The 22338-nt window shown below is 44.1% G+C and overlaps 1 protein-coding gene across 2 annotated transcripts; it reads left to right on the forward strand.

The window, feature by feature from the left end:
* Positions 1-1044: 1044 nt before the first annotated feature.
* On the forward strand, positions 1045-22250 carry LOC115621574 (histone-lysine N-methyltransferase trithorax). 2 transcript variants are annotated; one of them, XM_030515262.1, is made up of 9 exons: positions 1045-1569; positions 6547-7015; positions 7994-9051; positions 9623-10736; positions 10799-10990; positions 11054-19907; positions 19982-20115; positions 20180-20355; positions 20433-22250. In XM_030515262.1, exons 3-9 carry the CDS (start codon positions 8092-8094, stop codon positions 20604-20606), a joined length of 11604 nt encoding a protein of 3867 aa, XP_030371122.1. In that variant the 5' UTR covers positions 1045-1569; positions 6547-7015; positions 7994-8091; the 3' UTR covers positions 20607-22250. The 2 variants fall into 2 exon arrangements, with proteins under 2 accessions (XP_030371122.1, XP_030371123.1); XM_030515263.1 differs by lacking the exons at positions 6547-7015; positions 7994-9051 and having other exon boundaries at positions 1048-1569; positions 20433-20606.
* The last annotated feature ends 88 nt before the right edge of the window (positions 22251-22338 follow it).

Consider the following 22338-nt stretch of genomic DNA (forward strand, 5'->3'; position numbering starts at 1 on the left):
GCCAGGGATTTGACTTCTTGAATGGGTTCCTGATCACATTTAATTCTTGCTTTGTTGGACGGTCATGAAGATAACTTTCCTCTATACATGGAATATTCGTCAGGAGTTGCTTTTTCTGCTTTATAGACATGTCGATGTTAGGTTGCTTGAAACGTTCTTGCTTGGCCTTTAAATGCGAGAGCGGCCCTTGCTCCACTACCGATTTATTTCGCTCATTTTGAAAAGGCTTTGAATAGCTTAAATTACGATCTGTTTGCGTGGCCCTCGGCCGCAAGTCTTTTAACAGCGGCAGACGGTGTGATTCAGTTATGGGTTCTTTCAAATGCTTCGAATTTAAATACGACTCGAACTCTGAATACGGCTCCAACGTATGCATCTAATTCAGGATTACGTACACTGGGCTGTACATTCAATTTTGCCGTCAGTTTCGCCTCCAATGTTTGGAATAATGTCGCCTTATCCTGCTTGGTAGAGCTTGATTCCAGACATGGTTCGCGTAAATTGACGTCTTAACCTTTGTTAGCATCCTTTATTTCTACTTCGTGCCTCAAGTCGAGCAATGAAACGCACTTGTCGAATTGAGCCTTAAGTTTTTACCCATGTTAAAGAAGAAAAACAAAACAGCTATTTGTGGTTATTCAAACGATTTCTAAAGTCATCTATACATATTCTAAATTAATCCAATTTCTAAACGATTCAAAAATGCAATTTAAATATGTATTGCTTACAAAAGCTGCGCGATTTAGAGCAATGAACTTTAGAAGGCATGTCAATTGCTTGTTGGCAATGTCGAGCAGTGGCGCCCTCTACTGATGAAATGCCCAACTGAGCACATATTGCTCTTCAACGGAACGCGTTAGTGCTTGGTATTTTAATGCGTGGTATTTTCAGGCATGTTCCATTTAGCGGCGTTCCGCGGTCGTTCCATAGTTACACAGACTGCTGCACAGAAGTGCTGCGAAATTTTCGTGAAAAAAACGCAAAAAATGTCAAAAATAATTCAAAAACCATAGCAAAAAATGTTTTTAGGTGTGCAAAGCAGTGTTTGGTGATGAAATTTTAATGAAAATACAAAGAAAATTGTGCTAAAATGTGAATTGAAATGTTGCAAACCTGATTTGTGAAGAAGAAGCAGGCATTTTTCCTCATCGTACGTATATACATATATACACACGCAAAACATATATATACGCGCGGGCGCGAGAGAGTAAAAGAGCGTGAGAATGCTTCGTTTGATGCGCGTGTGTGCGTGAGTGTGAGTGTTTTTCTCGCCGTTTTGTGTGTTTGTTTTGTGCGAGAGCTGTTGAGAGAGCTCGCGCCAAGCAGGCGAATGCAAAAGCAAAGCAAAAACCAAGAAATAACTGAACGAAAATAAAAAACGAACAAAAATACTGAATAGAGCACAAAAAAGTTGAAAACAGTGCGAAAAGCGGTCAAAATGCCCACAAATTGGTAACAAAATGCAAACATTTTATCAACTCTAACGCTCCCAGTCGGCATTTAAGACGCTCCATGGCCGACTATTGGATATATTAGAGCAGCGAATTTTTTTCGTACCAAAAACAAAAGGTAATTAAAAGCCAAACGTAGATAGGCGGCGGCGCAATTGCTCATTTTTATTTTTATTCTATTTTTTTTTTGATGAGACAATGAGTCAGTCGGCTAGTGTAGGCATTGATTTCAACTAATTCATTACATACTCAGTCATACTAAATCATACAATACAAACAAACATACTATGTACATGAAATTACTAAAACACTAATCGTAGTCTATTAAAAATTAAATACATTTGTCGAAGCATTTATTGTCGTTGCTTAGAATTACTGTAGTTGAGTAGCAGCGTCGTCGAATTGTGAAATAATTGCTAGCTTATGTCAATTAGATTTGCTAAGTAAACGTTCAAGTTAAAGCGCAAAATAAAGCTAACGAATGATTTGCATACATACAAGTATGTATGTATGTATGTATACATACAAGTATATGAATGTGTACAACCCATACAGTTACTTGTTTGACTGATGTCGGCAAATGCGATTTTATCTGCGTCGTTTTAATATTTACTACCATCTATAGATACATACTGCCATTATGAAAACTCGGTGGGAAACAAAACGAACGGTAGTCGGTCGCACACATACACTTGGACAGTAAAAACAACAGCAACACAGCATCAATAAATAAAATTTAATGTGTGCTCTGTTGTGAGTACCAACAGTTAATTGTTTTTGTTGTCGGCTCATTTTAAATCAAATTGTGCGCTCCCACACACATGCATAAGCATTATACTTACATATGCATATACGCACATACTTGTACATATAGTCGATTCGTCAAGTGTTCGTATAACTAAAAATTGAGCTGATCGTTAGCGTTGTTGCTTTTTAAACTTTTAATAAATTATACAATGAAATGAAAAGCAGCTAAATCGATTGGCCCGAGTTGCTCTCAGGCCGCCCTGCTTGTTCGGACGTCCAACTGCGCGACACACATACATACTATAACCATGCTTGGTGTCGATATTGTTGTTGTTGTTGTTGTTAGTATTGTTGTCGATTTAGTTGTGGCCGGTTGGACTCTTGTTGTTGTTGTTTGGCTGGCTGGGCTGCTGTCGCGTTGCCGATGATGATGATGTTGATGAATAATTACGAAATACTATACATAAATATTTTATATTTTGTGTGTGCTTTTGACGCCATTTTTACCGATCAAAAAGGCAAATTCAAAATCCAATCTGTGTATGTATGTGTCCGTGTGTGAGAAACTACGCCAGCAATAACATTGAAGCGCAAAACGGGTAATTGCGCATATTCAAATTTGCACACGATAGGCTGTTTCACACTTCATTAATGGGCCATACTATACTCGGAAGCAACGTCCCTGGATATCGACGTTTGAATGTTGTCAGGTTATGTGCCCCTTACTTTAGTGATCATGGTGGGCCTTAACATTGACGGAATTATGGAAGTACAGAAAATAAAGAAAATGCTGTAAACAATTAGTAAATATAAATAACGTAATCCTAATTAATAATTATCTCCGCAACACATAAAATTTGATCAAATTTGTTAATATCGATTTGGCTACTTTTCTAAAGATGATTGAATAATAATTAAATTAAACATTTAATGAAATTTAGGAACTGAAAATTGATAAGCTTACAGTAATTTAAAACTAGAAAACAAATTGCTTTGTCATCGTTTGGATAACAAATAATATCACAAATAATATACAAATGTTCGTTTAGGCGACAGTTTAAATTAATTGGAAAAGATAGTGTAGACAATTCCCATTTTCAAATCAATTTTTATTGATTAATTTGGCAAAAATAATATGTATCTTTTATTTACTTGTAATATTATTCATAATTCATACAAGATCGTTGCTTGCTTTTAGTACCTACAGCTTTTTAGTTTATGATCATAACTAAACTAATTTGTTTTTAACATGCCTTTCGGTATGCATGATGGGTTTAACAAAGTGAAGATGGATAGGGTATATAGAAGTCGTTAATGAGCAGAACGTTTGACCTCAAATTGCATGTGCCAAAATATTTTCAACGCAACAAACTGTTAGTTTTTGTTATTATTATTATGTGTATTTTGCAATACATACAGAGGTTTGCGTGCTGTGCTATTTTTTTTTTGGACCGCAGGCAGCCTTAACAGCAGCTGTCACATCTTTTACCCACCACCACCATTAGCCAGCACCAACAGTAACTTTGCTGTTGTTGTATATTTAAATCGGTGGCTCTGCGGTGGCGGCGTTCGTGGCAAATTGGTATCAAACGGCATTTCACGCTCAACTTTTAATGCTCATTCACAACACAAACACCAGCACAGTCATATGTATGGTTACTATACTAGGCTCCCCTCATATTGGCGCGAACATTTTTTTTCACCTTTGCTGTGAGTGTGTGTGAGTGTTTTGATTTTCATATCTTTTGGGTACGTTGTTCACACACCCCCGCATGCTCGTTAGTTGGCCAGTTTACCTTCCCGGTTTCTGTTGGGGACAATGCGCGCACGAATTCTCTCTCGCTCTCTGTTTCGTTGCCTCCAAGTATCGCTCTCATTTGGACACACATTTGTTGCTTGCTGGTTAAGTCATTATGGCTTTCTCTCGTGCACAACGGAACGTTTTGAATGCGCTCACTTACTCACTCACCAAAGATGCGATGGGATGCGATGCTCTTCTTTACATAAACACATACATGCATACATACATACGTATATTAGTCTCATTTTCTTGTTGGTTGTTGTTGGTGTCTCTGCGTCTGCCTGACCGCCTGACTGGTTGCTTGCTTGCCTGCCATGCACATGTATTTAAGACATTTTTGCATAATTTCATACAAATTTGCATATTTTATGTCGCTCTGTTTGCAGTGCTCGTCGTTGAGGTTGACTTCGATTTTTTTTTTCTTTATTTTTTGTGTGTTTTTAACTTGTTTTGGCTACAACAGCAACGCCAATATGTTGTTGGCTTTTAAGTGGCTTAAGGCTGTTGTTGTTGTTGTTGCTGTTGTCATGTTCGTGCTGTTATATGCTCACGTTTTTTAATCGTTCGTCAGTCGATTCGTTTTTCAATCGTCATCAGTGGCATCGTTGTTACCTGGCCGAACCAACAACGAAGGCCTGTCTGTCTTGACTTTAATCTTCTCAATTACTCGCAATTTGCAACTTGTATGCGTGTGCACCTCTTCAGATTTTGTATCTGTGTGTATGCGTGTATAGTATCTGATGTGAGAGTGTTTGTGAGCGTATTTCGTTTCATTTTACTGCTCATTCTTCTTATTCATGTTTTGTACATTTTGCGCTTGTTTTGATTTCTTAATCTTTTTACCATAATTGATGGCAATTAAATTAAAGGTGTGTGTGCGGCCTCGCGCCTTGTTCGTGTCGCCGAACTTCGTGTTTGCTGTTCGGTTGCACAGTCCCAGCACTCGGCCGGGTCGTCGATGCTTTCAAACTGGCTAGTTGACTGACTGGCTAGTTTGCCGCATTTGTTGTTGTTGCTCTTGTTGACGTAGTTGCTGTTTTTGCTGTTGCTGGTGATTGTTGTATGTATATACAACATTTATATACGTATATACATACACCACACATAGTTTGTTGTCTGCCACCTCAAAACTCAATCTCGGGCCCGTGCACTGCCCCACGCACCTCGCATGACTCTTGTTTATTGTAGCATTCAAATTATTCACACATACATGCATAAATACACATACATACACAAACATGCTCTTTTTCTCGTCGTTTCTTTTTGCCTTTTTGATGGTCGCTCGCATTTTGTCATCTTTTGCGAAAATGTATTGATTAGTTCAATTATTTAAATTAATTAAATTAATTAATTAATTAAATTGGTGTCAGCACACGAATGATATCCAGTTTGACTAGATAACTGTTTGTTGCGCAATTTATGCAATTATCGTTGCAGTATTGTTTGTTTCTTTGTATTTCTTGCGCTTATTTTGAATATTTATGGCTATAGAATTTTATTATGAAGTTAATCCAGTCCCATTTACATATGTATGTCGATGCCTTGAAAGTAAATGTGTTTAAATCGTAGATACTCGGACTACACACATATGTACGTAACTATTAACCGCCCACATAAATCAATCATCCAATCATTGCATAATTACATTACCACCCCGTCGACCCCCTCCACCTTTACACACACAAATTGGTTATTTTTACAGGCAACAAGTTTGCTTTCGAAACCAACAAAATCTGGGAATATTTATAATAATACTATGGAGTGTTTAACACTTAAACACAAGGATGTACTGCACATACTATATGCACAGTATACATACATATACTAACTATACTATGGGCTCAAATTTACATAAGTCCAAGGCTAAGGGGACAAACTATCTTGTCAAAACTTATTGTCGAAGCTGCATTGTATCAAATAAACCGTTAAAAAGCATTGAGTACAGTTGACAAGATTAACTAACTGGTCAGCTGGCCCCAGGAGCTTTGGTAACAATTGTGCACTGCTTACGTGTAAGACAAACATGTATGTATGTAAATACATATGTACATCATATGTATGTATGCATATGTATTTGGTGGTGGCCGGGTGGCAAAACAAATGCGACGAACACCTTTGGAACAAAAAACAATCGCCTAAGCACTGACTCATACATGCAGCAAAGCAACTCAACTGCAGTAGCTAGTTAACAAGCCAAACAACAGAGCGGTGGGGGCCAGACACAAACACACATGCAGAAAAACACGTTCATCGTCTTTCACCTCATTCCACCAATCGAGCCATTAGGCATTTGACAATACAACTTACCTTACCACATCCACATGCCACATGCAACTCCTGCAACGTATCAAATGCACACCAATACATACACACATTCCCACACATTCACCTCGCACACCCACCCACCCAGGTATACTCACATGCACAGCCACACAGACGCACACTCACATGCACACACATTCAGTCAACTTTCAACTTGTTTGCTAAGAGCATCGAAGCGAACTAATAAATTTCTACTTTGTTTTCCCCTTTCAATAATTTTTCCAGATTCATGAAATCGCGCGGGTAGACAAATTCGCACACACACTCACTCGCACACACAAGCTGAACAGAAGCCGAATCGCGGCGCTCAGATTTTTGTGCTAGTGTACGTTTTAATGTGTGCTGTGGGTAATGATGTAGTTGATGTGGCTGACACGATGACGATGATGTTGGTTGCTAAGAGACCACAGCAGCCAAACTGCTACCACAGTTGAGCAACGAACGATTCGCGAAAGTACAGCAATGTGGAAAATTTTGAATACAAGCAAAAACTCGAAACGTAGAAAAACTAAACGCGCAAAAAGAAGAATTTTTCATTCTCGCGTCATCATAAAACCATAAAGCAAAAACAAAAAAGGAAAAAGCAAAGAAAATCTGTCGTAAAAAAGAAGTCATAAAAGAAAACAAGGCAGAAGGGAAAACCCACCACTTAACACAAGAGGCATCCGTGTACCAACAACAACAAGAACAATAAGTAAGAACTTCAATTCCAAGCAAAAGCAACAGCAACAGCAACAACGCCAACAATGCGAAACAAGAAAATCCTGCGAAGAAAAGTTCAAGTTGTGAAGTAGAAAAACCACTTAAAACGTCGATGAGACGTTGACGGGACAACGGCGCGACGCTACGAGAATCGACGCGACGCGACGCAACGGGAAGGTGACGGTGCGATTAATTCTCTCTCGCGTGCCCGAGAGACAGTTGCGCTCTCAAAAGGAGTCTGCGAGTGCAAAGAAATAGAGCGCGCGCGTGCTAAGTGGCAAGAAGAAGAACAAGTTGTTTTTGTCTCATGCATCGTTGTTAGTTGTTGTTATAAGTAATTTATTTCTATAACAATGTATCGGGTGCATTTTAAACTATGAACATATTTAGTGGTAGTAGCGTAAAAAGGTGGTAAGCTGGCAGTAGTCACGCAAGACGAAGCAGCAGACCAGGAGCACGTAGCAACGCATTACAACAACAGTTTACAATATTAACAACAACAGCAGCAACAAGGCAGACAAAGGCAGCTGCAATTGCACCTTTAGCGCGCCGGTTATTGTCAGGAGGTGTGCACATCTGTGAGCGTAAAAGAGAGGCGTGCGAGAGCATTTTTTAAACTGTTGTTGTTGTGAATGCGGTTCGGTTCGCAAACATTAACATTAAATACGAAGCGGCAGTCGACGACGTCACCTTCGGGCTAGAAGTTGTAATTTGCAAAGCAAGGAGCGAGGAAGCCGCGCGAAACGCGTACGAAACGACTCGAAATCGGTAACTACATCAACAACAACAAAAAAAAAAAAAACAGCCCGTGGCGTTTAAGTTTTTTCGGTTGCGTGGCAGCGTGCAGGGGGAAGTTGACACATTCCAAGCGTGGCTCGGTTACAAGCATTATTGGTGCTGTCATTGTTGTTGCTTGCGTTTTAATACCGGTCTTTTATGCTCACATGAACAATGTTATTTTCGCCTTTAGTCGGAGCCATAGCAAGGAAAGTGCCGCCAACGTAGCTATCAGTGGATAACAAGGAAGAAATCGCAAATGCAAATTCAATACCAGCCATTGCGTATATTATGGGCCGCTCCAAGTTTCCCGGGAAACCATCCAAGTCGATTAATCGTAAGCGGATAAGTGTATTGCAATTGGAGGATGAAGCGACAGCAGGCACTGCGGCCACAGCGGCAGCAGCAGCTGCAGCGGAACAGCAGCAACAGAGCGAGCAGAGCGCTAGCTCAGCTTCGCACGAGAAAGGCAACAATTGTGATAACGATGATGATGATAACGCACCGAATGGGGCAATTGCTGCCAGTGGGAATGGGGCAAGCTCAACTACGGCGACAGCAACATGCTCGGGAAATGGCAACACCGGTAGCAGTGGGGGTGGGGGCTCGACAAATGGAGGCGCGGTAAACGGTGCTAATTGCAGTAACGATAATGGCAGCCACAATAGAAGTGCCACAACTGCAGCCACCACGCCCACGCCGAGTGGTGACATCAATACCGTGTCAGAGGTCACGCCTACTGCGCCCAAGGAATGCAAAAGAAACGATGGCAAACAACAAGCTAGCAACAACAGCAACAACAATAACAACAGTGATGTGTTGGAAAGGGACAACAACGACGAAGATGAGCCCGACGATGATGATGACACTGACGCTGACAGCCGTAGCGAAAAGTTGGCCAGTAATACGACGCTTGGGGGAGCAGGAGCCTTTATGCCGGGCACTTTGGTCAGTGCGTTGCAGCGTGCACGCAAAGGAGGCAATAAAAAATTTAAAAACTTGAATCTGGCCAGAGCGGAGGTGATGTTGCCTTCAACATCGAAACTCAAGCAACAACAATTGCAACTTAATTGCCCTTCATCGTCTCCTACGTCAACATTATCATCAACAACAACAACAACAGCAACGACGGCAACAGCGACGTCGCCGTCAGCGTCGGTGACGAGCTCGGGCCCGGCTGCAGGTCTGCTTGCTAACCCTTTTGCTGCCATCGAGTCAAAAGTCGTTGAGGCAAGCGAAGACGTTGCAATGGTAAGTTAATTTGTTGTTGTTTTTGTCGTACAGTACACACCTCGCTCCCGCTTTATTAAAAAGTTTAAGCCGATTTTCCTCAGTGATTTTTGTTTCGCTTTTGCTTTGCGTGCTATTTGCTTCTACTCTATTCTGCGTGTTTTTTTCTTTCTACAAAATGTAAATAAGCAAGTTGAATGGCAGACTATGGTACGCCTTGGCTTGACTCTGTTACCCCCTCAATCCCACATGCCTACCTGCTTCCAACTTTGCTACCGCCCTATTGCTCCCTTCTGTCGTTTGCCAGCCTAATTGGCTTTTATGACGTTTTAGCGCTTTGCCCTGCCTGTACTTACCTGCACATAACTTGTTTCCCCCAAAAGGTGCATTTATTCCTGTTTCCCATACCCGTTTCCCGCGCTCGACTTGTCGTGTTTGCTTGTTTTTCTAAGTATATTTTGCCTGCTTTACTAGTTACTTGCATGAATTATTGATTGATTGTGGGAAGGCAATTATGCACTTCAATTTTCGGGCATGCATGAATTAACGAAAAACCAATATTTATGCATACATTTTACCGATGCATTTTCAGCCACAGAAATCTAGCGAAATGCCCAGTGAAGCAGCTACAACCGTAGGCAACAGTGCATCCGCAACAGCTACAGCAAGCGGTGGCTCAAACCCAAATGGCTCCAATGCAGCGGCCACGACATCGACGGGAGCCTCGACTGCGACGAAACAGAAAAAGACCGTCACCTTCAAAAATATACTCGAGACCAGCGATGACAAGTCGGCTGTTAGGCGCTTCTATAATCCGGATAATCACATGCCGCTAGTCTCCATTATGAAAAAGGAGAGCATGAACCGACCACTGTCCTACTCTCGGAGCAGCGAGTGCATAGTGCGGCCATCCATATTATCAAAAATACTCAACAATAACTCAAATATCGATAAACTGAACTCGCTGAAGTTTCGTTCGTCCCATGCCACAACGTCTACTCTGGAACCAGGCTCCTCTAAGAGCGTTTTTGGAACAGCGCTCTCACGTGCTTTCGGTGCTCCAACCGAAGACGAAGGCACGGATCCGGGTACAATAACATTTCGTCTCAGCAAGCCTGACTCGGATGATGAAGCTAGTGATGACGATGATATGGATGATGATGAAGACGATGAGGACACAGATGATAATATGGAGGACAATGATGAGGCAGCTTCTGAAAAAAGTTCAGAAACGATGCCAAGCCTTAACGAGGAATCGCATGAAAAGACTGCAAAGAATGGCGAGGAGAAACAACTGGTGGTGGACAAGCATTTTGTGCTGCCTAAGCGCAGCACGCGGTCATCGCGCATCATCAAACCAAACAAGCGGTTACTGGAAGACGGCAGCATTAGCAAGAAAAACACCAATGATACCAATGTCAAACCAAAGCCAAAGAATTACTTTGGCTTAAGTAACTTTAATACGGAGCCATCATCCCATTCTTTGAGTCTAAAAACTGGCAAAGACGCATTCTCAAGCTTTGGTAACATGAAACTGAACAGCAGTTCTGTGCTGTGGGAGCCACGCCTGCAATTTCAAAATGATAAGAATGTTCCGTTTGCCTCGGCTAAGTCAATGCTAACGGCTGCCGCCCTCTCGCCCACATCAAGTGCCATTACGCCAGCCAATTCAATGACATTTGGTTTGCTCACCAGTGCTAGCGCAGGTAAGTTCTGTCTATCCATTGAATTAAGGAATTGGATATTCACTGACTATGCATTCTTACAGCTACATCACCAGTATGTGCCGTCTGCTCTGCGGCCATCAACAGCAAAGATGCACCACAATCTCGCAAGTTCGGTGTGACAGCATGTGAAGTGTGTCGCAAATTCATTTCCAAAATGACAAAAAAATCTATTTCGGCACATACAGGCTCCAGTTCGACGGCTACCCAACAACTCCAGTGCAAGGGCTCTGAAGGTAAGTCGACAATTCATATAAAGCAGTGGCCCATATTTATTAATACGCCCAATTCTCTTCTAGATGGTATTTGCAGCGTTCATTCGCTCAAGAACCAAGCTAAGAACTTTAAGAAGTTGTACAAGGAACGCTGCACGGCTTGTTGGCTAAAGAAATGCCTAGTGGTATTTCAATTGCCTGCGGGCCACAAGAGCCGACTGGGCGCAATATTACCCGCCAACATGTTGAAGCAAGTGGAAAAATGTGATTCCGTGCAAAAGGATGATAAATCCATGGAGTTACTGTCGCCGACAGGAAGTCTGCGCTTTTCTGTCGCGCCCATGAGCAGCTCACCAAGCACAACTGGCACAACAATTAAGTGGAAATCCAATGCAGATACTGCAGTCAACTCCATCAAAGCAAATCCATTGGCTGAGAATAATTTAACGTTCGGTAGCACGCCTTTGCTTCGGCCAGCCATTCTTGAAAAACCATTGTTCCTCAAGACGGGCGACCTGAATAGCAATAGCAAAAAGATCGAGGACAAAGAAACGGAGTCTGCCACGGCCAGCTTAAGTCCCAGTGAATCTGTAGGCTCGCACAAGAGTACGAGGAAAAGCAAGCAGGATAAATTGGAAAAGGAAAAATCCAAGGATGCGGTGGATAGTGAAAAGCCTCTTAGCCCGACAACCAAGAAAGCAACAGTAACATCGGAATCATTATCAGCACAGGATCATTCAAAAGAGGAACAGCTCCTACAAGTTGCAAGTGATCAAACAAGCACAGGTACAATGCCTGCTAGTCAGACTACACCGAACTCAAGTTCCGCTGCTCTGCCCACGATCACCGAACATGTCGAAGGGGCTGTTGCTCCACTTGCGGACACGCTGAAGCGCCAACGTATTGATCTAAAGGGTCCGCGAGTAAAGCACGTTTGCCGCAGCGCGTCCATAGTGCTTGGCCAACCGCTGGCCACTTTCGGTGAAGAAGAGGAAGCACTAGCTCCTGAACCAGATCAAGTACCATCTGCTGAATTGCCAAAGCCAGTTGCCACTCAAATAATCACCGATGAGAACGACAATTGCGCTACGTGCAAGGTGTTGCCATCTACAGCTACAACCGAGGGAAATTCACAAACCAAGACCGTAACAACATCAACCGAATTAAAGTCTACAAAGTCAAATATCACAGAATCTAAAAAGGATATTGCACCGACCAAACTCACGGGTAAAATTACCACACGGAACTCGGCCGCAGGTGGAACCTCAAACGGTAATGCCTTGATAGTAAGCTCTAAAAAACATATGCGGCAGTCGAACATTGGCAATATCTGTGAAAGCTCGTCTGGCGGCGCTGGCGCTGCACAGCTTGTGGCAGGCCAGGGTCGGCGCAGTGGCCTGCCTAAGGATTCTTGCAGACTGGCGCTCATTTCCATTGATTTTTGGGAAAACTATGATCCGGCCGAAGTCTGTCAAACTGGTTTTGGACTTATTGTCACTGAGACGGTGGCACAGCGCGCCCTGTGCTTTCTTTGTGGCTCTACAGGCCTGGATCCCCTCATTTTCTGTGCTTGCTGTTGCGAACCATATCATCAGTACTGTGTCCTGGATGAATACAATATCAAACACACCTCCTTTGATGACACACTGATGAACAGTCTGCTGGACACGTCAGTTACAACTACATCAGCAGCAGCGACACAGTTAAATTGCAGCACTGCTGCTCAGCTCAACCAGCTAACAAATCGCCTTAACTGGCTGTGCCCCCGCTGCACCGTCTGCTACACCTGCAACATGTCTTCCGGCTCGAAGGTAAAATGTCAAAAGTGTCAGAAGAACTATCACACAACATGCTTGGGAACCAGCAAAAGGTTACTGGGCGCGGATCGTCCGCTCATCTGCGTCAATTGTCTTAAGTGCAAATCGTGTTCGACCACGAAGGTGTCAAAGTTTGTAGGTAACCTGCCCATGTGCACGTCATGCTTTAAGTTGCGCAAAAAGGGAAACTACTGTCCCATATGCCAAAAATGTTATGACGACAACGATTTCGATCTGAAAATGATGGAATGTGGGGACTGCAACCAATGGGTCCACTCAAAGTGCGAAGGCTTAAGCGATGAGCAGTACAATCTACTGAGCACACTGCCGGAATCCATTGAGTTCATATGCAAAAAATGCGCACGACGCAATGAAAGCTCTCGTAACAAGGCGGAGGAGTGGCGGCAGGCCGTTATGGAGGAGTTTAAGGCTAGTCTCTTCAGCGTTCTCAAGCTCTTGAGTAAGTCTCGGCAGGCCTGTGCGTTACTTAAACTCAGTCCGCGCAAGAAAGTGCGTTGCACATGCGGTGCCAGTAGTGGTGGAGGAGGAAATGGCAAGATGCAGCGCAAGGCTTTACTGTTCAACAGCAGTGACAATGGCTTAGGAAGTGATGGCGAATCACAGAACAGCGACGATGTGTATGAGTTCAAGGATCAGCCGATGCAAAGTCTAGTCTCAAGTAATGCTGCCATTAAATCATCGAGATTGCCATGCACCTGCACTCAGTCCTACAATCAGTCGCAGGCTTTTAGTCTTGTGGACATCAAGCAGAAGATAAGTAGCAATGCATACGTCTCCCTTGCCGAGTTCAACTATGACATGAGTAACGTGATACAGCAGGGCAACTGTGATGAGCTCGATATAGCCTATAAAGAGCTGCTGAGCGAACAATTTCCATGGTTTCAAAACGAAACCAAGGCCTGCACAGACGCACTCGAGGAGGATATGTTCGAATCGTGCTCCTATAACACGCTCAACGATGAAGTGGACGAGTCTCCCGCTCCCTATGCCGAACACACAGCCGAGGTTCAAGGAGTGCTCGATTTACCAGCGGACGTGGACGAGGTTGGATGTGCGCTTAAAACGCGCATAGACACGCGCGTCTGTCTCTTCTGTCGCAAAACCGGAGAGGGTCTCTCGAACGAGGAGGCGCGTTTACTGTACTGTGGACACGACTGTTGGGTGCACACAAACTGTGCCATGTGGTCGGCCGAAGTATTCGAGGAGATTGACGGTTCACTGCAGAATGTACACAGTGCCGTTTCACGCGGCCGCATGATCAAGTGTACAGTATGTGGAAATCGTGGCGCCACTGTCGGCTGCAATGTGAAGTCCTGTGGTGAGCATTACCATTACCCGTGTGCGCGAAGCATCGATTGTGCTTTCCTTACCGACAAATCCATGTACTGTCCGACACATGCAAAAAATGCGCTGAAGGCGAATGGCTCTCCAAACGTTACGTTTGAGTCAAACTTTGAAGTGTCGCGACCTGTCTACGTGGAACTGGATCGCAAGCGCAAAAAACTCATCGAACCCGCCAAAGTGCAGTTTCATATCGGTTCGCTGGAAGTGCGACAGTTGGGGTCTATAGTGCCACGATTCTCTGACTCATTCGAAGCCATTGTGCCCGTAAATTTCCTGTGCAGCCGCCTTTACTGGTCTTCAAAAGAACCCTGGAAAATTGTTGAGTACACTGTACGTACCACTATCCAAAATAGTTTCTCGACGCTCACAACCCTGGATGCTGGTCGTAATTTCACCGTTGATCATAGCAATCCAAATAGCTCGATGGTACAACTGGGACTGGCGCAAATAGCTCGCTGGCAAAATAGTTTGGCACGCAGTGATCTGTTAGATGTAGACTGGTCGGCCAGCGCAGCGGAACTATCAAAACTGTTACCCGATTATCTGGTACACAGTCAAAACTCTTATGTAGCGTCGGATGAAAATACCGAGGAGGAGCCGCAGAACAACGCTGACTTGTTGCCACCTGAGATCAAAGACGCAATTTTTGAGGATTTACCGCATGAGCTTCTCGACGGCATATCCATGCTGGATATATTTATGTACGAAGACCTGGGTGATGCCAAAACGGAACTGTTTGCCATGAACGAACAATCCAAGGATGGTGTAAATAGTAGCGCTCCAACGCAGGCTCCAGCCACCGTGGGCGTAAGCAGCAGTAGCAGTAACGTGCAAATTTGTGATGAGGACACGGGCACCTCGAATAGCTTTGGAAAGCAGCTGGAACTTACCAACTCTTGGCCGGCGAGCAATCCAGTGGAGGATGCTATGCTCTCTTCCGTACGCACTACTAGCCAAGCTAAGCAACGCAATAAAACAGTGGGAGCTATTCCCAATGCCTCCGATGTTTTGAAGAAACCAGGGGCGGCGCATACGCGAGCATGGCCAAAATTAGATGGCAGCAGCGTCGCCGCCATTAAACGGCGCAAGTTATCACGAGGTCTAGCCGAAGGAATGCTCCTGAGCCTAAATCATCAGCGAAGCAAAAAGGAGATGGCCACTGTGGCGGGTGTCTCGCGACGTCAGTCCATTTGTGGTGGTGAGTTAGCGGCAGAGAGTAGCGCAGTGCGCAGCAAGAGCTTCACCTGGAGCGCCGCGACGCGTTATTTTGATAATGGCGAAAAGCGCGAGGAAACGAGCAAAATAAAGATTATGCAAATGGACGGCGTTGACGACTCCATCACCGAGTTTCGCATTATTTCCAGTGATGGTCATATGGCGGCGGCTCAGTTTACTGGACAGGTAAAGTGTGAGCGCTGTCAGTGCACCTATCGCAACTACGACTCGTTCCAGCGTCATCTACATAACTGCGAACCCATGTCAACAAGTGAATCCGATTCGGAGACCACCTCGCACAGCAGCCAGACAACAACGCAAAACGCCACGCATCTAACGGCTGATAGCTTGAACGAGTTACAGAAGCAGGCAGTGGCCGCAGCCACTCTCACTAGTGCCAATGGTCTGCCTTACTTGCAGCCCACCTTTCCACAAGTCCAGAATCTTGCCACGCTGGGTCAGTTTGGCGTGCAAGGATTGCAGGGCATACAGGGGTTGCAGAATTTGCAATTACAGCCGCAATCCCTGGGAAATGGCTTCTTCCTATCGCAGGCGAATCCAAATCATACACAGGCCAGCGCTGCCACCAACAGCAATGATGAGCTGCAGCTGTACGCGAGCTCACTGCAATCGCTGGCTGCCAATCTAGGTGGTGGCTTCACGCTAACACAACCCACGGTGAGTGCACAAGCGCAACCTCAACTCATAGCTGTTTCTACGAATCCGGATGGGACGCACCAGTTTATACAGCTGCCCCAAACCACAAATGCTGCACCACAACTCCTGCAGGCAGCACCCACTGCTACCTACCAAACATTGCAGGCCACAAACAGCGACAAAAAGATTGTATTGCCGGTGACGGGAAAGCCACTGAAGACGGTAGCCACAAAGGCCGCCCAACAGGCAACAGCTGCAGCCAAACAGAAGCAGCTAAAGGCGCACGGTGTCAAGCCGATACAAGCTAAGCTCATGGCACCAGCGACGGTGGCCAATCAGTCCCATAATCCAACGCCGATCACTGTGCTCAGCAGCACGGGTGGTGGCACCAATGGCACAACCACCACACAGCTATTGGGTCAGAATCTCCTACAGCCGCAATTGCTGTTCCAGACCAACACATCGCAAGCACAACAAGCGGCTCCCTCATTGCTGTTACCACAGACGCAGGCCCAGAACATTATCTCATTTGTGACCAGCGATGGCAGCCAGAATCAGCAGCTTCAGTATATCTCAATACCAACTACCGGGGACTTTAAGCCACAACAGCAGACACAAACGCCCACATTTCTTACGGCCGCAACGGCGGGAACCGCGACCAATGCCAACCAGCTCCTGCAGGGTGCTACTTTCTTACAAACGGATGCCAGCGGTAATCTCATGTTGACCACTGCTCAGACACCTTCTGGTCTGCAAATGCTGGCGCCGTTGCAGACGCAGCCTCAAGTAATCGGAACGCTCATCCAGCCTCAGACACTGCAATTGGCCACCACCAACAGTGATGGAAGTCAGAACACAGGGGCTCAACAACCTCTTATCATTGGCGGAACTACAGCGACCTCGGCGACGGGTCTAGACTTTGGTGCAACAGGACCGCAAGTCATACTCGCCACTCAACCCATGTATTACGGACTTGAGACGATTGTACAAAATACAGTGATGTCTTCACAGCAGTTCGTATCTACAGCAATGCCTGGAGTTCTTAGCCAGAATGCCAGCTTCTCGGCGACCACAACGCAAGTATTCCAAGCAAGTAAAATTGAGCCTATTGTGGATATACCAGCCGGCTATGTGGTACTAAACAATGCCGTTGATACCGGCAACGGCGCGGGCAGCTTCCTAAATGCGACCAGTGTGCTGCAACAGAACCAGCCGCAGGTGGATGAGGCCACGGCTCAGTTGCTGCAGAACGCAAGCTATCAGTTCCAACAGCAACACACGACGCCCACTTCGACAGCAAGTCCAAGCATGGAGTATGTCGGCGGCACGACAACACCACTGGTGGTTACTGCTAAAATACCACCAGTTGCTCAAGTGAAACGCAATGTCAATGTTCATGCAACGACCAAAGGAACGCCTGTTTCGGGCATGAGTAAAGTACAGCCCCAACAGCAAGTAATAAACAAAGTTCTGCCCACAACCATTGCCACACAACAGCAGCAGCAAATACAGAAGATGTCCCAAAGCGGCAACCTGAAGTCGATGTCCCAATTCCAACGACAACAGATGGCGGATCTCAAATCGAAAGCGAATGGCGGCAATGTAATGGGTAATCAGCAGCAAATCGGCAGTACATGTGGCGCACCACCTAGTATAGCATCCAAACCGCTGCAAAAGAAAACCAATCTTATACGACCCATACATAAAGTGGAAGTAAAGCCCAAGATTATGAAGCCAGCAGGGGCCAACACCAACAGCAACAATGGACAGGTCAAGCTGCCTGCAACAACTCTGCACCACCAACAGCAGCTTCAACCTCATCAGCAACAAGTACCTAAGGTTGGAGCTCACATCGCCGGCAACAACACAGTCGCTGCAGTGCATCGCCTGCAACAACAACAGCAGCAGCAGCAACAGCAGCTGTTGTCCGCATCCCATGCGCAACACCAACTACAAAGCACTCCCCAGCCATTGACAACCATAAACATGGGCAACACACACGCTGCGGAGCCACAGACAACACAGTTCGTGGTGACACAGAGCCAGCAACAATGCCTTGAATTGGAACAACAACAGAATCAGATGTCCGAGTTACTTACATGCAATGGAAACACTAGCAGCAATACTATTATCAGCAATCGTCTGCAACACTTCACAAGCAACACCTTGCCAACGAATGTAGTAAATCCATTGCAGCAACAACAGCCGACTCTGGCAACCACAAGCGTTACAACCAGCACCACACAACAAAGCATTACGATCAATAGTCGGCCCACAAATCGAGTTCTGCCCATGCAACAGCGTCAGGAACCAGCTCCATTGCCTAACGATCCGGTGGTGCAATCACCAACACCGCCAAAGATCGTGGAGCAAATGGCAGCAGCGGGCAGTACAAACTTCACCTCCACACAAAAGGTAGTGTCAAAATGCTATGCACAGTTGGAGCAAAAGTCGCCAGTATACGAGACCGAGCTAAAATCACCTGGTACCGTCAATAATCTAGTGGCGACAACAACGGTGACGACGATGCTAGCACAGTCGCAGCAGGAGTCCAGCTTTAATGAGCTCATCTATGAGAAGCAACGACCGGAGCAGGCAGACAAACAGAAACATGAAGATCTCATGCTCATGGAAGCAAGCGAAAGCGAAGCGCAGATTGAAGCAGTCGACAATGGATTTAATCTCAATGCAAACGATAACTGCCTTCTGGATAAACATGGCTATCATGTTGAGTCAGCAGTGGCCATGGACACAGACGATCAGTATATGAACAACAATGAACAGCAAGAACTGAAAGATGACGGCATTGAGCAGTGCAATGGCGGCGAAGCTGAAGATGAGGACGATGATGATGATGACTTCAGTCTCAAAATGGCCACTTCTGCCTGCAATGATCATGAAATGTCTGACAGCGAGGAGCCAGCAGTTAAGGAAAAGATCAGCAAGATCCTCGATAACTTGACGAACGATGATTGTGCCGATTCTATAGCCACTACGACAACAGTTGAGGCGGGCGCTGAATTGCAACACAATGCAGGCTATCAGCAAATGGTAGAGGATGTTCTGGCCACAACAGCGACAGCGGCAGAGACTGGGGAATCCTTTGAGGCCACACCTGAGGAAACGGCTGCGGTGGAGGCAGCTGCCAGCTACATCAATGAAATGGCTGAAGCCCATGAATTAGAACTGAAAAAGCTGCAGCATGAGCTGAAGAAACCAAAACCTGATGCAGCGCAAGAACTAACGCCACAATCACCAGCTGTAGAAGTGGCCACAGCCGCGCCACCGCAGCAGCCGCCGCCAATGCGCGAGCCAAAAAAGATAAGTGGACCACATCTGCTCTATGAGATACAGAGCGAGGATGGCTTCACCTACAAGTCCACCTCCATAGCGGAGATTTGGGAGAAGGTGTTCGAAGCAGTGCAAGTAGCGCGAAGAGCCCATGGTCTAGCACCACTGCCCGAGGGTCCATTGGCCGATATGAGCGGCGTGCAGATGATAGGTCTGAAGACAAATGCACTCAAATATCTCATCGAGCAGCTGCCTGGTGTGGAGAAGTGTGGCAAATACACTCCAAAGTACCATAAACGCAATGGTAATGTCTCCACATCGTCGGGTCTAATCAATGGAAGCGGCGTGGGCGTAACTGGAAGTTCAGTTAATGGGGCTGGCATTGCTTCAGTACACAATGTCGGCGACACACATGCCCTACTGGACTATGGCTCGGATCAAGATGATTTGCAGGAGAACGCCTTCGACTGTGCTCGCTGTGAGCCTTACTCCAGTCGCTCCGAGTACGACATGTTCAGCTGGCTAGCCTCGCGACATCGCAAACAGCCCATACAAGTATTTGTGCAGCCCTCGGATAATGAGCTGGTTCCAAGGTGGGTTAGAAAAGAGGAAGGTCTAAGGCGGTTAATGGAACGTAATGTCTAATGTGTTGCCGTTTTTATTGTAGGCGCGGTACGGGCAGCAATCTTCCCATGGCAATGAAGTACCGCACGCTCAAAGAGACATACAAGGATTACGTCGGCGTATTCAGGTCGCATATACACGGACGTGGACTCTATTGCACCAAAGACATTGAAGCGGGTTAGTTCAAGCATTGCCCGACATTCCCATCTTGTGGCAGCACTAATTTTTCGGACAATTTTAGGTGAAATGGTCATAGAGTATGCCGGCGAGCTGATACGCTCCACATTGACCGACAAACGGGAGCGCTACTACGATAGCCGTGGCATTGGCTGCTATATGTTCAAGATCGACGACAACCTTGTCGTGGATGCCACAATGCGAGGCAATGCGGCACGCTTCATCAATCACTCTTGTGAGGTGAGTACTACATTTTAGACGAAAATCTTGGCAATCATTATAATTTCTTATCCGCTTTATTCATTTATCTTTCACAGCCGAATTGCTATTCCAAGGTCGTAGATATACTTGGCCACAAGCACATCATCATATTCGCTTTACGGCGCATAGTGCAAGGCGAGGAATTGACGTATGATTACAAGTTCCCATTCGAGGATGAGAAAATACCCTGCTCCTGCGGCTCTAAACGATGCCGCAAGTACTTAAACTAGATTTAATAACAACTCCGATGTCATCGACATGGCGCAGTGCGTCTAACACACATACTCAAAATGAAATATAAGGATACCTTAATAGAGCGAAAGTGAAGGGAAACACACAACATACACACACACACACACACATGAAAACATTTGTAGTTAACGGTTAATTCGATCTAAGTTTGGTCAATCGTGATACTTTATTCATTTTATACCATACGTTTTAAGTACAGTTTTAAGAGTTAAAAACGTTGATATTATATTACATTTATGTACATATATATATTATACTATAAAACAACATAAATCGTTGCATATTGTGCTAAAATGCACCCATATAAGGTTCCAATACGATAAGTGCAACGTTCACGATATATGCAACATTATTCGATGCAATAGGTGTCTATATCGTCCAAGAAAACTATCAAAAACATGGAAACTCGATGATGTCAGTATTCAGAGCAGAACAGATCAGAACGCAGAATGAAAATGTTTAGCTGTATACATAAGAATACCTTATGTATTAGCTATTACATATTAATATATATATATACACCCACAAAACACTCTATATTTAGGCTTGACAGATTCTATTAACTAACATACCACTTAGATGATGAGCATGCGAACCATACGATCGATCAACAATAATTGCAATAACATTTAACATTTTGAATTGTTTAAATTGAAATTGTTCGATAGTTATCAGAAGCTGGGCAGCAAACAAAACATTTAATGATTATTTACAGGGGCTTGTGTTAGATTGTAAATATAATTAGAGAGCTAATAACAAAATCGTTAAGAATTTAACTACAATACGCAACTCTTTAACTATAACGAACGAAAGAAACTATTTTATGTAGAATCGTGCACACTTGCAAATCGAGTATTTATGTTTGTTATATTAAAATAATGAAACTATTAATAATTATAATATCCGCTTTCATGCATACACATAAATACATATGTATACATATATATGTATAAATATATATACCGTGAAAGTATGTACGAGTACATATAACTTAAAACAAAACGAAATTCTTGCAAGCAACCAACCAACACGCAACTAAGCATCACTAATGAAATTATTATTTAAACAAACAAACAACACCTTTTTGTATTTGTTGTTAATTCATATTTATTATTCCTCTTAAATTGTATGTAATTCTCCAATGTACTTTATTTTAATGTGTAAAAGAGTCCATGTACATTGTATGATTTGTTTGTAATTGCTAAAGCGAAAGTGTTCCAAATTCTAAATTATCCAATTGTGTACAATTAATTAATTGTGTAATGGCCTTTTTTAAAATTACATCCAATCCTTATTTATTAAGCTCCCTTGTATTCTATTAGTTGTAAATTATTCGGTTTAAGCATAATCTTAGTCCATTTTATTTGTATTTGTCGAAATTTCAAAGCAGCAACAATTTTATGCATACATTTTAGACAGCTTAAGTTCAAAAAAATGAAAACAAATTAAAACCAATTAAGCAAGCATACGAATGTACAGACATAGTTTTGTATATTCCAGAGCATTTTTGGCAGCCATTCGGACGCGAGCACTTTTTGCACGCCGTCAAGGAATTTTATATTTTTATTCCCTAAAGAAAAAAATTGAATAAATTACAGAATAAATTATTTTAATACATGAGATTTTATTTATCTTGTCTGATTTATTTATACTCCAACATAAAAAATAACAAATAAACAAGTTGAAAGAAATAAATTGAACTCAAATTAA

The sequence above is a fragment of the Scaptodrosophila lebanonensis genome, unplaced genomic scaffold (assembly GCF_003285725.1).
Source record: "Scaptodrosophila lebanonensis strain 11010-0011.00,11010-0021.00 unplaced genomic scaffold, SlebRS2 tig00000024-arrow-pilon, whole genome shotgun sequence".
Lineage (NCBI taxonomy): Eukaryota > Metazoa > Arthropoda > Insecta > Diptera > Drosophilidae > Scaptodrosophila > Scaptodrosophila lebanonensis.

Excerpts from the sequence above, each read along its gene's own strand:
- LOC115621574 (XM_030515262.1), top strand. The coding sequence starts at position 8,092 with ATGGGCCGCTCCAAGTTTCCCGGGAAACCATCCAAGTCGATTAATCGT. Across the intron at positions 19,908-19,981 it reads GATAATGAGCTGGTTCCAAG|GCGCGGTACGGGCAGCAATC; the intron begins GTGGGTTAGAAA and ends TTTTTATTGTAG. Across the intron at positions 20,356-20,432 it reads TCATCAATCACTCTTGTGAG|CCGAATTGCTATTCCAAGGT; the intron begins GTGAGTACTACA and ends TATCTTTCACAG.